The 13,473-nt window shown below is 43.2% G+C and overlaps 1 protein-coding gene across 1 annotated transcript in view; it reads left to right on the top strand.

Moving 5' to 3' along the window:
* Positions 1 to 2,732: 2,732 nt before the first annotated feature.
* Positions 2,733 to 13,473, top strand: part of LOC118087251 (cytosolic phospholipase A2 delta-like) — a 28,410-nt gene continuing 17,669 nt past the window's right edge. Inside the window, exons 1-9 of the mRNA XM_060283034.1 lie at positions 2,733 to 2,765; positions 4,544 to 4,616; positions 7,028 to 7,164; positions 7,323 to 7,454; positions 9,764 to 9,804; positions 10,102 to 10,155; positions 11,688 to 11,730; positions 11,954 to 12,017; positions 13,256 to 13,392. Coding sequence (XP_060139017.1) covers positions 2,733 to 2,765; positions 4,544 to 4,616; positions 7,028 to 7,164; positions 7,323 to 7,454; positions 9,764 to 9,804; positions 10,102 to 10,155; positions 11,688 to 11,730; positions 11,954 to 12,017; positions 13,256 to 13,392 — 714 coding nt within the window. The remainder of the gene's footprint in view (positions 2,766 to 4,543; positions 4,617 to 7,027; positions 7,165 to 7,322; positions 7,455 to 9,763; positions 9,805 to 10,101; positions 10,156 to 11,687; positions 11,731 to 11,953; positions 12,018 to 13,255; positions 13,393 to 13,473) is intronic.

Raw genomic sequence — 13,473 nt, 5'->3', positions numbered from 1 at the left:
GCTTTTCTCATGGCTGTTTAAAAATAAGCAAATGAGCAAAAGATTTTTTAAATCATCATCATCATCATCATCATCATCATTGCTATGTTTATTTCCTGTATTAACAAGTAGGCATTAAGCAAACCTTTAGCACGCACTGGGTTTTGAAATGGACCTTGCTTCACATGCCATTTATAACTGTGAGAGAAACAACCTGAAATGTTAAGGTCAAACTGTGACACCACCTTTGTGAGGAATTTTGCTTAGCCTACACCCAGGCACCCATGGGCTGGGAGCTCATGACACCTCTCAGTTGCTGACAGCACCAATTCGTAGAATCAGCCGCCACCAGTGTCAGGAACAGTAACTGGTGCACCTTTTGTCCTTGCCATTCTGCAGATCGGATGTGTAATGATACCTATTTTGTTTGGTATAGTGAGGAAACAGCCTCCTAGTGGGGTATTCTGTTAGGCCACCTGCAAGTAGGCAATGCCCTAATGTATGCAACAGCAACTGGATTCAATGTTTGTATAAAAATACCGTATACAGTGGTACCTCTACTTACAAATTCAAAGCGTTCCGAACACACATTTGTAAGTCAAAAAAAAATGTAAGTCGAATCCCATAGGAATGCATTGGGAGAAAAAAATCGTAAGTAGAAGCAACCCTATCTAAAAATTCGTAAGTAGAAAAAAATCCTATCTAAACCGCATCCAAGATGGCGGACGGAGCTCCATTGATAAGTAGAAACAAACATTCGTAAGTAGAGTTATTCGTAAGTAGAGGTACCACTGTATGCAATATTTTTAATGCTTTTTGAGCAGAGGTGGCTTGTTCTTCAAATGAAAAGCCATTTAGTGTGAAAAAACTGTATTTGCGTCTACTTAACAGCTATAGAAGTTGGTTACTATCTTGTATTATAAGCCCTTATACTTCTAAACCTGCACTTTCCTATCTTCTAGAAAGGGAAGAAAACATTGCAAGTTATCGTAGCAATTGTACACACAGCAGGTAGGAGTTTCGGGTCCCCCCCCCCCTTTGTGAGACACATGAACATAATGCGAGACCTTTTTTAAATAATACAAAAATAACATGCATTCATTTTATAGCACTAGGGAAGCTTCTTTCTTTGGTGATCACTCGTAGATGAGTAAGATTGTCTTCCATAAACACAGTTTTTAACAATGGGTCCGTAAGTGACTGTGGAGGCCAATTCTGGATCCACATGTCCTTCCACAGTGGGGACATTGGTTTCCAGGCAGGAGTTGACCACAGCGTGGACTTGCCAAGCATGCCTTCCTCTTAGCACGTTTCTCCCTTGCGTCCTGAGATTTCTTCAAAGCCCATGACATCTTTGGTAAAGGCTGTTCTCCAACTGGAGCGCTGGCAGGCCAGTGTTTCCCAGTTGTCAGTGTTTATACTACTTTTTAAAAGATTTGCCTTGAGATAGTCTTTAAACCTCTTTTGTTGACCGCCAGCATTACGCTTTCCATTTTTAAGTTCGGAATAGAGTAGTTGCTTTGGAAGACGATCATCAGGCATCCGCACAACATGACCAGTCCAATGAAGTTGATGTTGAAGAATCATTGCTTCAAATCATAGCACCATAGAGATGGAAGGTACTCCGAGGCTCACCTAGTACAGTCAAACCTCGGTTTTTGAACGTCTTAGCTGCTGAACGCCAAAAACCCGGAAGTGAATGCTTCCGTTTTTGAACACGCCTTGGAAGTCGAACGGCTTCTGAGGCGCATTTCTCAATTTCCCCCATTGAACTTGCTGGCAGGCCTTTGATCCTCGGTTTTCGAACATTTCGGAAGTCGAACAGGCTTCCAGAATGGATTACGTTCAAAAACTGAGGTTCCGCTGCACACAGTATTCCAAGTGTGGTTGCACCAAATATAAGGACGGTTTTATTTGGGCAGTTTTATTTTGGCAGTTTTATTCTTTGATTCCTTTCCTAACGATCCCTAACTTAGAATCCACCTTTTTCACAGCTTGCAAACTACATTTTCACTTTCACTACATTTCAACTATTCCCCACAACCCAAATAACTCTTTCCTGGTTGGTCACCGCTAGTTCAAACCTTATCAGTTTATATGTGAAGATAGGATTTATTTATTTATCTAATTAGCCTCTATGTGCATCACATCACATCTGCTTACACCAAATCACATTTGGCATTTTACAACGCATTTGCCCAGTTTGGAAAGATCCTTTTGGAGCCCCTTGCAATCCACATTGCCTTTTAGTACTCTAAATACTGAACCACAATAAACTCCTGGCACTATTGCAATCTTCAATCTCCCACAGTACAGCTAATCTGGGTGCTGGGTATTGTACTAGGTAAAAACTGATGGCTACATTGCATGATTTAACAACAATCTGGGCATGACTTGGTTTAGCATCTGGAGAAGCTCTGAGGTCACATTTGGTAATGGATACCAGGAAAGGAACTCTGGAATTTTGTCAGCTAGTGATGTGCATAACTCAGTTGGCCACACCATAAAAATACAGTGCAAACTTGTTAAAAATAATAATTTTCTATTTATATGTGCACGGAGCACTCTCAAAGTATTCGTTTTTAATCACTGAGGGTGGGGCTGTGTTTCTGCTTATATTACAATGATTTCCAAGTTCTGTCACTTTAAAGGCAGACACAACCAGGACTAGTCCCCTTCAGCCAAGGAACCAGTTCCCTCAAGCACAACCTGACATTTTTCTCATCTGACTGCATGAGACTTGAGAGTACAGGATGTCTGAGGATCCAGCTACCAGTTTACCAGAGGTAAATTTAAAAGGACAGCTATTCAATAATTTGTGGGTTTTTTGATGCAACGTATCATCTGGAAGAGGAGCGGGCAAATGGAGGAACACATTTTGGGCTATTTGTGTGTGTGTGTGTGTGTGTGTGTGTGTGTGTGTGTGTTTGTTTACATATGCAGAACATGCACTACAGGGTCAATACACTTGAGGGCATTTCAACAAGATTAGCATGTGAGAGGTGGAATCTGCACACATCTTTAAAACACTGTGAAAATGCTTTTTTAAAAAAAAAACGTTTTGAAAAATACATTGAATTTTGCATAGCTCACAGTTGCCATCTAGTGTTACATCTGCAGTGCTTTTTTCTGGGGGTACGCAGGGGTATGTATACCCCTAAACATTTTGTGAATCTTTGTACTTTTGTCCATTTACTGTATTTATTCTTTCTGATTTGAACTATAAAATGGTGGTTTTCTTGAGTCAAAATAAGAGTACCCCTAAACATTGTTTAAAGAAAAAAAAGTGCTGCACATTTGTATACTGCACTTTACAAGACATTTTAAATGTTTTATTTGCAACTGTGTAGCTGAGTACAAGGTTTTGAGATTAAGTAGGTAAAGCATTGTATGAGATTCTATGAGATAGAAGGGCTCATAGAAGGGCTCTTTTAAATATCACCTCCTCATCTGTTTTGAACCTTACCTTCAAATTACTGAGCAGCAATTAACAGAATACCACCCCTATAGAAGAGATGGTACAGGCCACTTCCTCCTGTTTGAACCCCATGCAAGCATGGATGTATTCAGTGGTCTCCCTCTCCCCTGATCACCATCCACTGTTTCTGGAGAAGTTGCAGGTACTAAGTTGCATACTTCAATATAGGTGAAGAATTTGGTTCTTGAAGGTATGGGGATCTTTGTTGGGTTGCTGTAATGTAGAAATCATATCTGACATTTAGGAAATGGAAACTGGATTTGAAGGGAGCTTGCCAGATCATGAAAGTGGATCAAGCCATTACAAAATGAACAAACGACAGATCATCTGAAAGGTTTTAATAACAAAAATGGAGTAAATGAAATTGTTTTGCTTGTGGACCCAAGTGTAGTGGAACTGGTGGGGTGTGGGAGACAGGTGGAAATAATGGCATACACAAACTGGTGTTGGACTAAATTAGACCACAACTGTTTTGATTACAGTACAATGTGTTTGGTGCAGACATTGGGCATTATCCATGTGATCAAACATGTTGATGATGAGCTGTTGTTTGAAAACTGGGGTTGACTGTTGCTGAGCTCCACTATAGTGTGACCTACTTCTGGCAGAGTTTATCCAGTCTTCCAGTTATGACCCATCAGCCCCTGATTATTATTATTATTATTATTATTATTATTATTATTATTCATTTCTGTTCCAATTTATTTATGTATTTTTTACAACCTACATTATAACATCAAATAAAACAATTTGGAATAAAACATTACAGAAGACAGTCAAATATAAAATATACAATCAAAGTAGCACAATTAACCGGAAACTAGAAGAGTCAGTGTGGTGTAGTGGTTAAGAGTGGTAGACTCGTAATCTGGGGAACTGGGTTCTGAATAGGGTTAAGGTCTACTCTGTTTCTCAATGTTAAGGATAAACTCACTCCCTTTCATGTTTTGGGTTGAAGTACCTCTCAGATATGCTCCTGTTATCATTCTACAGTTTTGATACTCTGTTTCTGTTTCCTTTTGCTGGTAAGTGTGTGTAGTTAAATTCAGTTTTGTGACTTCATCAAATCATACATTTGCTTTGCAGATCCAAACCTTCCCCACTTCTCAGCTCACTGTGAAAATCTTGCAAGCTAGAAATATCACTGCAGCTGACCCACGTGAGTACCATGTTTCCTTCACATTTTTCATTGCCTCTCTTCCATGAAATTAAAAGGACTGGTAACCAGAAAAACAAAACATGAAACATTTTCAAAAGATGGTGAGAGTGGAAATCTAAATTCAGGTTTTAACTGGGGATCAAAAATGTTTGGGAAACCTGGAATGCTTTGGCAGGTTTTTGAAAGAACCACAGTCCTATCCTTTTATATGTATAAAGACCCTTTGGCCTGAGAACAAACTTGGTGGGACACATATGGTAGGTTTGCATCTAGCCAAGTCCTACTCCTCCTGAGGACTCAGTTTCACAGCTGCAATTCTAACATTATAAGTGTGTTATTATAAGACTGTGACACCAGCTGGCTCTGTAGAGCTCAATGGCAAATTGCATATATATTTTATTTCGTTTTTTAAGATAGCATTTTCATAGCGTTTTTTAATATCTGTTTAGATCCAGCCTCAGAGAAGTCTCACTGAATTCAATAAGCATGACCAATAATTTCAGTAGGTCTACTCTGCTTGGACTTACCTGGATACAGCTCACAGTCATGCCATCTGATGCTTGAAAAAATAATCCATTTCCAAATATTACACAACACAGAATGCCACCTTATTAGTTTAGGACTCAGAGGCAGCTACATTTTAGGTATAAATATCATATGTAAGTGAAGACTGTTCTGGTCATTGATGTGAAAAGCAGGGTCACTGCACATTTCAGTGGGGAGGAGCAAGGGCGTACCCACCGCGGGGCAGGGAGGGGCCGCTGCCCTACTCTAGAGGCAGGGCCGGTCGGGCAGCTGTGGGCAAGAGTGGCGCTGCCGGCGGGGCTGGTGGGCAGAGGCGGAGGACAGCCCAGCGGAGCGCGAGTTCGGCGCCCGCAGCAGTCTCTTGCGCCCGAGCCGTGCGGAGTCCACACAGCCGCGCTGTGTGGGAGGGGGCAAGGGCTGACGCTCCCGACGTTCGGGAGACCTTTGCGCATGCGCAAAGCGGGGCGCATGCGCACAGCGCGGCTGTGGACTCCGGCGGCCGCCGTGCAGGGCGCATGCGCACAGCGCGGCTGTGCTCAAAGGTCTCCCGAACGTCGGGAGTCGTTCAGCGCCTGCCAGACCGCTGCAGCAACGGAGCCTCGGATAGCTTCGCGGAGGCCGGGGCTTTGCTCCAGACCTCCGCGGAGGCCCCGATCCAAGCCTGGTTCCCTTCTCTCCCCCCCCCCCCCGCCCACCCCCAGACTTCCCTCTTCTCCTCTAGGCGGCCGCTGGTTTTCTCCCCTTCGCCGCCGTCGCTTCAGGTTTATTTTGATTTCACCTGGGCTCTGTAGCCCCGCCCACATTCCCACTTTGTGGCCCCTCCCCTCCCGTGCCTTGGCCCCGCCCCTTGCCCCCCCTAGTTTTGATCCTGGGTACGCCCCTGGGGAGGAGCCATAGCTCAGTGAGAAGAGCACGTTTTTCATGCAAAAGGTTCCAGGTTCAATCCCTGGAAATTTCCAGTTAAAAAAAGAATCAGGTAGCAGGAGATGGGAAATTCTCCTGCTTGTTTGAAAACTGCTGCCAGTCAGAGTAGATCATATTAGGCTAGACAGATAGTTTGACCCTTGGTATAAGACAGTCTTCTATGTACTGCCATTTAAATGTGATTAGCATTTAAATGTGATTAGCAAAATGCTAATGAGTTTGACCAAACTGCTAATGAGTTTGACCAAACTGCGGGAGGCAGTGGAAGACAGGAGTGCTTGTCGTGCTCTGGTCCATGGGGTCACGAAGAGTCGGACACGACTAAACGACTAAACAACAAACAACAACAACAGCAAAATGCCGAGGGTGGTAGTCAACTAAGTGTTACTCAGAGTAGTCTCATTGAAATTAACCAACAGAGTAGTCTCATTGAAATTAACCAACATGACTAAATTGTGACATCTTATTTCAGTGGGTCTACTCTGAGTAACACTTGGTTGACTAACACCCCTACTGTTTTCATAAGTTTGGTATGTGTAGTTGGTATGGAGAGGTTTGCAAGACAGCTCAGAGATGTGTTGTTTACCTCCATCCTTCTGTGCTAGTTGTCTGTCATGTCATGTCATGTCATGTCATGTCATGTCATGTCAGGCCAGTCAGTGGGTGTGGATGATGGACAATTTCTCCCTCCCTTTGTTAAAAGGTGTCATCTAGTGAAGGGCTTTACTTTCCCCCACAGAAGTGAATTATTAAGGGCGTTAATTTATATGGTAGAAAAATAAAGGGGTGTATCTGGGGCTAAAATGGCTCCTTATCCCTGGAGATGCTAGCTCCAAACCTACCTAATCTCTTTATCTGAAAGGTGCCAGACTTAACAGAGCAGAGTCACAAAGATTATCAGCATTGCGATTTTAGTGCTTGGCTTTAGATTCTTACTAAGCAAGTTTTTCTCCCTGCTTTAGTGAGTGGAACTGACTGCTATGTAACACTGTGGCTGCCAACAGCTTCGCAGGAGGAAGCAAGGACTCAAACAGTCCTTAATTCAAGCGCACCTGTGTGGAACGAAACCTTCTTTTTCACCGTACAGAATCAAGTGAAGGTAAGTAAATGGCGTTTGTGACATTAGTCTCAGAGAATCTGCATTCTAGAATTTCTCTAGTAGCTTCAGATGGGCAAGTTTTTGTTCAGATAAATTGGAGGTCCTAACGTTTAACACAAGCACATATGATTTTTAAAAGGCGCTTCCTTAATTTTCAGAACATCCTGGAACTGAAGATTTACGATGAAGACCTGCTCACAACAGATGACCTGCTCTTTACTGTCCTTTTTGATGTAGCTGAAGTCAGCCCTGGAGAGAGATTCCACACAACCTTCATACTGAATTCAGAGGTAGAAAATGAAAGCTCTTGCTCATATCTTTGCTTTATATTTCAGTGGAAGAGAAATATTTATGTGTGTCCTTCATGAACATTTTGACTATGTAAAGATATTATCCGACATCATATGCCATGTTTGAAGAAGCCCTGAATGACGCTTACCTGACTTTCTGAGGTGAGTCACTGCTGCTTATCAGGAGGGGCAAGGTGGCAGGGAGAGCGAAGCGGTGCAAATGCTCTGGCAAGAGCCCTGGATTGGCTCTGTCGGTGTGTTCGTACTGGGCTGCACTCTGCCTCCTGGTAAGAGCAGGCACTCAGTTGCTGGGAGGTCAGGTAAGCATCTTTAGCCCGCCACCTGTACCTGCCAAACTTACTTTCTTTGTGTGGATCCTTTATTTAACTGAAGTGACACTGTTCACACATAAGAGGGAGAGGTGTCAGCCCATAAGGTTTGTAGAAGTACCCCAAAAAATCTCCCTTTAAGTGGGGGTTTGGGTGGTTGCCAAAGCATGATTGAGGATGCCTGGTGGGCACAGGATGCTCGCTGAACGTTGGGGGGGGGGCTGTGGGAACGATGGACAAGAGGGAGATAAACATAGCTGTCAACCCTCCCTCTTTTTTTGCGGGAAACTCCCTTATTCCAAGCCATAGCTGTCAACCTCCCCCCCCCCCCTTTTTGCTGGAAATTCCCTTATTCCAGCGCCATTTCCCGCTGCTACCCTGGATTGTTAGATATACTGTAGACCAGGCATAGGCAACCTTGGCTCTCCAGATGTTTTGGAACTACAACTCCCATGATCCCTAGCTAACAGGGCCAGTGGTCAGGGATCATGGGAGTTGTAGTTCCAAAACATCTGGAGAGCCAAGGTTGCCTATGCCTGCCGTAGAGTGTCCCTGGGACAGGTGAGGCTGCTGATCCCTTATTTTCGAATCTGAAAGTTGACAGCTATGGAGATAAAATGCATAAAATTATGCACAGTGTAGAATCATAGAATCATAGAGTTGGAAGAGACCACAAGGGCCATCCAGTCCAACCCCCTGCCAAGCAGGAAGCACCATCAAAGCATTCTTGACATATGCCTGTCAAGCCTCTGCTTAAAGACCTCCAAAGAAGGAGACTCCACCAGAAAATGTGAATAGGAAATGTGAATTCACAGAAAATGTGAATGGGAACATTCCCCCCCCCCCTTAATACTAGAACCGGTAATCATCCAGTGAAACCGAATGGAGGATAGACAGAAGGAAGTAGATCTTCACACAGTTAAACTGTGGAATCACTACCCCAAGGTGTAGTGATGGCTGCCAATTTAGGAGACTTTTAAAGGAGGTGCGGCACTGAGAGGAATTGTAATTCAGCAAAACCTGTGGGGCCAAAAGGAATAAGACAAATTCATGTAGCACGGGCACGTACAGCATGCCGATCGTGAGCCCCCAGTCGATCGTGGGGTGGTTTCTGGTCGATCGCAGGGCCTTTCTCTGCAGCAGCAGCAGCAGCAGCAGCAGCAGCCCCTGCCGCTGTCAGTCTCCACAGCGATGCAAGCCTGAGCAGAGGCGCATGGAGCTGGGGAGAGCTCTGCGCGATGGGACTCAACAGCGCGCTTAGCGTGGCTTTCCCAATTGGGGAAGGGGGCGGCTGCAGGAGATGGAGGAAGGCGCGAGGAGGAGCTGCCGCGCGTGGGAAGGCTCCCTTTGTCAGGGAGGGAGGGATCAGGATCAGCTGCGCGGCCCTCTTTGAAGGAGGGGGGAGGGAGGGCAGACACTATCGGGATCCACATCAGCTGCGCGGCTCCCTTTGACAGGGCGGGGGGTGGGTGGGGAGAGATCGCGCTCTGGTTTCGGGGTGGGCAGGAGGAGAAGCGTCGTCCAGGAGAGCTCCGCAGCCCAGCTGGTTTGAGTGGAGAGAGAGCTAGAGAGAGAGAGAGCTGCTTGGGGGTGGGGGGTGGGGAGAGAAAGGGCTGGCTTGGAGGGAGAGAGAGCTGCTGGGGGGGGGGAGAGCTGGGCACCCGCCCACCCTGCACCGTCAGGGGAAGCAGCCAGCGCCGGCCCGCCCACCCTGCACCTATCCCTGGGTGGGTGGTAGATCACTGCCAGTTTTTGATATTGGATCGTAGATCACAGGTTATTTGAAGTAGGACATGCCTGGTGTAGGGTAAGGCAATCAGCAGCTGTTTTCTGCTGATTATCAGGATAAGGACTGAATGGAGGAGCAGGTGGGACTTTGGGCTGTTCCAGCAGGACTCTTCTTAAAGTCTTATAGTGACTGTTTTTTAAGCAGATTAATTTTTTTTATGTTGCTGACCCCAGCCATCTTTTTCTTTCCAGCATAAGGAAGAACTGGACGTAGAGTTCATAATGAAGGAAAAGTATGTAATAATAACAATAACAGGGAAGTATTCTGGATTCTTTATAAAATGTGGTGTCAGGTTTTTTGTTATGAAAAATACAGGTTTAAGTTAGTGCATTTATAGATTTCTTTGTTTATAACAAGCTGTGAATTTAATGAGCAGGAGTCTTCAAGATAGCACAACTAATTACATATGCTGTCACTTTGAGCATTTAGGGTGCTGAAAGCTCCCAGATGATTGAGACAAGATGTAGACTTTAGCTTGTCTAGGCATGAATTTAATTGTGCATAAGAAATCAAACAATTGATGTGGTTGCTTCTTCTGTTTTTCAGTTAATTACCTTTCACCAAAGGTTCTAGCCTTCCTGAAGTAAGCATGCTCTTCTTAATTTAATTAATTAAATAAATAAAGCCTGCTTTATGCCTTTCCTCCATTCTGGGAGCATGCCGTATGAAATGTGATGGAGGGTGTTTGCTGATCCATAATGTGGAATTCAAACCATTACAGGTAGATTTCAGGGGCTGTTTCACACTTGCCATTTTTTCTACTGGAGAGATAGAATTGATAGAAAACAATTATAGAATTGTTTTCTATAATTCAAGTAGTATACATAGTAAGCAAAGTATTTTCTTTCATATCACATCAAAAACAAACTGCATTGCTATTGCTTTAAATGTTGTACATTCAAACTGTTGGGGAAGTATCATCTAGCAAAGAAAAAGATCTCTATGTTATGGGGAAAGATAGAAAGACTAGCATGCATGTTGAAGGAGAGACTGAAGTGACTTTCCCTCAGGAGATAGCTGTTCCTTTAAAGAACTCCACCTCTCTTTCCTGTTCATTTAACCCACTGGTCGGTTTATTTCCGGGGGGGGGGGGGGTCCTAAAAAACCCTCAACAACTTCCATCTGAAAAAAACACACAACAACTTCAACCCGAAAAAAAGCTCAAGAACTTCAATCCTAAAAAAAAAGTTAACAACTTTGGTTGGCCCTCACAGCCCTTCACTTCATCAAATCTGGCCACACCACAATTTACCTTTGGAAAGGAATGTGGGAGTGTTCCTAAATACTATCAATTTTTATAAAGTAATAGTTCCAATGGAAGGATTTTTGGAACTTTTCTGTAAAAGCATATAGTGAGTGATTATTAAAACATGTAGGCTTGGATCCAGGGATCATAGAATCAGGGTTGTCTTGCACAAATAGAAAAGCAAATTTGATCATATCCAGCCCGCCGCACCAGTGGGCTATCTGCCTGGAGCCTGGATGCTCCGTTTAGGCTCCGTTTTGAAGTCGTGGGGGGCGGGGCACGATCCCGTCTGCATTGCATGCATGCGCAGCATCCCGCTGCACATGCGTGCTAGGTGAGTGAGGGTGGGATTCCTTTTGCATGCCCTCCAACATTTCTTCATTGAAAATAGGGATGCCCAGTGCCATATTCCTAGAAAAAGAGGTGCCAGAACTCACCCTTTCTCTTATAATGGCAATGGTACCCACCTGAGAGGTGCTGGAAATGAGTTCCGGTGAGTTCCATTTGAAAAAACAAAACCCTGGGGATGTCCTGTTCCATACCATCCAACGCTTTTTTGATGGAATAGAGACGTCCTGCTATACTCTCCAACATTTCTCTGATGAAAATTGGGACATCCTAAGGAAACGTGGAATGTTCTGGGATTAAATCAGAAACCAGGATGGCTTCTGTAAACCCAGGACTGTCGCTGGAGAATAGGGACATTTGGAGGGTCTGCTTTTCTTTATTGCCTGTGGCTCACACTCCTTCCTGTAATCCTGCTTTGCCAGGCCTCAATTCATTAAATTTGTAAGGCAAGATTGGTTGCTGAGAAAGATGTATTCAATGCAATTATTTTTAAAACTTGCATTCCCCTCCCCCCCTTCTAGTTTGGATCGTCTTGAAAATCTCCTCACCAACAACATCATAGTGGTAATATTTACCCTTTTGATTTTGTGCGTCCTTTCATTGTTTCTGGAATGTAGTTTTAGGTAAATTTTAATTTAATATACACAAATGGAACTAAAGGCTGTGGGGTGGAGGACTACGGGAGACGAATGTTAAAGAACTGCCTTTAGAGGCAGCTCTTCTTGAATGCTTGACCATTTCAATAAATTGAATCTTCATTACTTGGATTATTGTTCATTTTTCACAGGCCCGTCCAGTTTCTTGTTTGAATGTTTGTGTTTCCAAGGGGAAAAGTGCAAAGTATTTGAAAGGTAATTCCAGGTAGAGATCCCTCCCCACCTCAACAACAATTAACTTTCTATTTTCTGGGAATCAATAAAATTCTTGCAGATATAAATATTTTTTTATCTTGCTGCTGCTGCTGTTTTGTTAAGCAACAGCTTTTGATTCTGTTCCATATTGGATAATAAGATCAGGATGAAATGCATATAAGCTGCTTAAATGTTCTTCATGTTGCAATGTCAAATTGCAGGAGAAAATAAGGTGGCATATTATGGATGATTACTTGCAAAGTCCAGAATGGACTGAAGGATACTGAGATTGTTAACACTCCTTTATAGCATATATAGCCTGTTGATTGGCAAAATTTGAAGTTATCACTAGTACTTAAATTAGAAACAAATGCCAACAAGTTATTAAATATCTAACTGCTGTTTGGAACAGCAATAATTTTACTGGTGCAAATATTTTGGGTGGTGTTTCCTTCTAGCTGTTAAGCAACAGTTAGGTGGATTTTTTTTTTGGGGGGGGGGACATTCTTATTAAATCCAGATAGTATAGTGGTACCTTGGTTCTCAAACTTAATCCGTTCCGGAAGTCCATTCCCAAACCAGTGTTCCAAAATCAAGGTGCGCTTTCTCATGGAAAGTAATGCAAAAAGGATTAATCTGTTCCAGTCTTTTAAAAACATCCCCTAAAACAGCAATTTAACATGAATTTTACTATCTAACAAGACCATTTATCCATAAAATGAAAGCAATAATCAATGGACTGTACTATAAAATAAATAAGACAGTATTGTAGATGATAAAAATAAAAATTATTTTTTCGTCTTGCCTGCACTGATGATAGTCATTGTTTGGATGGGGGGCTTTTATCCATTTCCGCAGTCACACAATCAATCAATCAATCAATCAGTAGCTGAACTGGGTTACACACAGTCCCCAAAACGAATTAACCGAAAAAGCCTCAAAAACAAAAATGTAAAATATATAGCAAAAACAAAAGCGTCAAACTTAATCCGTCCCAGAAGTCTGTTTGACTTCCGAAATGTTCGAAAACCAAGGCGCAGCTTCTGATTGGTGCAGGTGCCCTGGAAACAATAGCCGACAGCTGGATCGGACGTTTGGCTTCTGAAAAATGTTTGAAAACCAGAACACTTCCGGGTTTTCAGCGTTTGGAAACCAAGGTACCACAAGCTATAAAGGGGAGTTTGTAGGTAATAGGTTTGTAGGTTGATATTATAATCTGTTTGGGCTTCTCTTTGTAGACGAAGGTGACCTTGAACTGAGAATGAAGGGATCATATGAAGATACATGGAAAACTGTTTTGGAATCTGGATCGGTAGAATGCTTTTATTTCCACTATCCAATGCATTGGGAACCACAATTAAACACCCACCTGCAGGTGACCCTACTTTCATGGGAAATAATGCATCTCACCTAAAATATATATTAGGGATAGAATAATGTGCCCCCTCTCAGAGTA

Source organism: Zootoca vivipara, chromosome 1, assembly GCF_963506605.1.
Source record: "Zootoca vivipara chromosome 1, rZooViv1.1, whole genome shotgun sequence".
NCBI lineage: Eukaryota > Metazoa > Chordata > Lepidosauria > Squamata > Lacertidae > Zootoca > Zootoca vivipara.
Note: the sequence above shows the minus strand (reverse complement) of the source record. Positions and strands in the feature narration are given on the sequence as shown.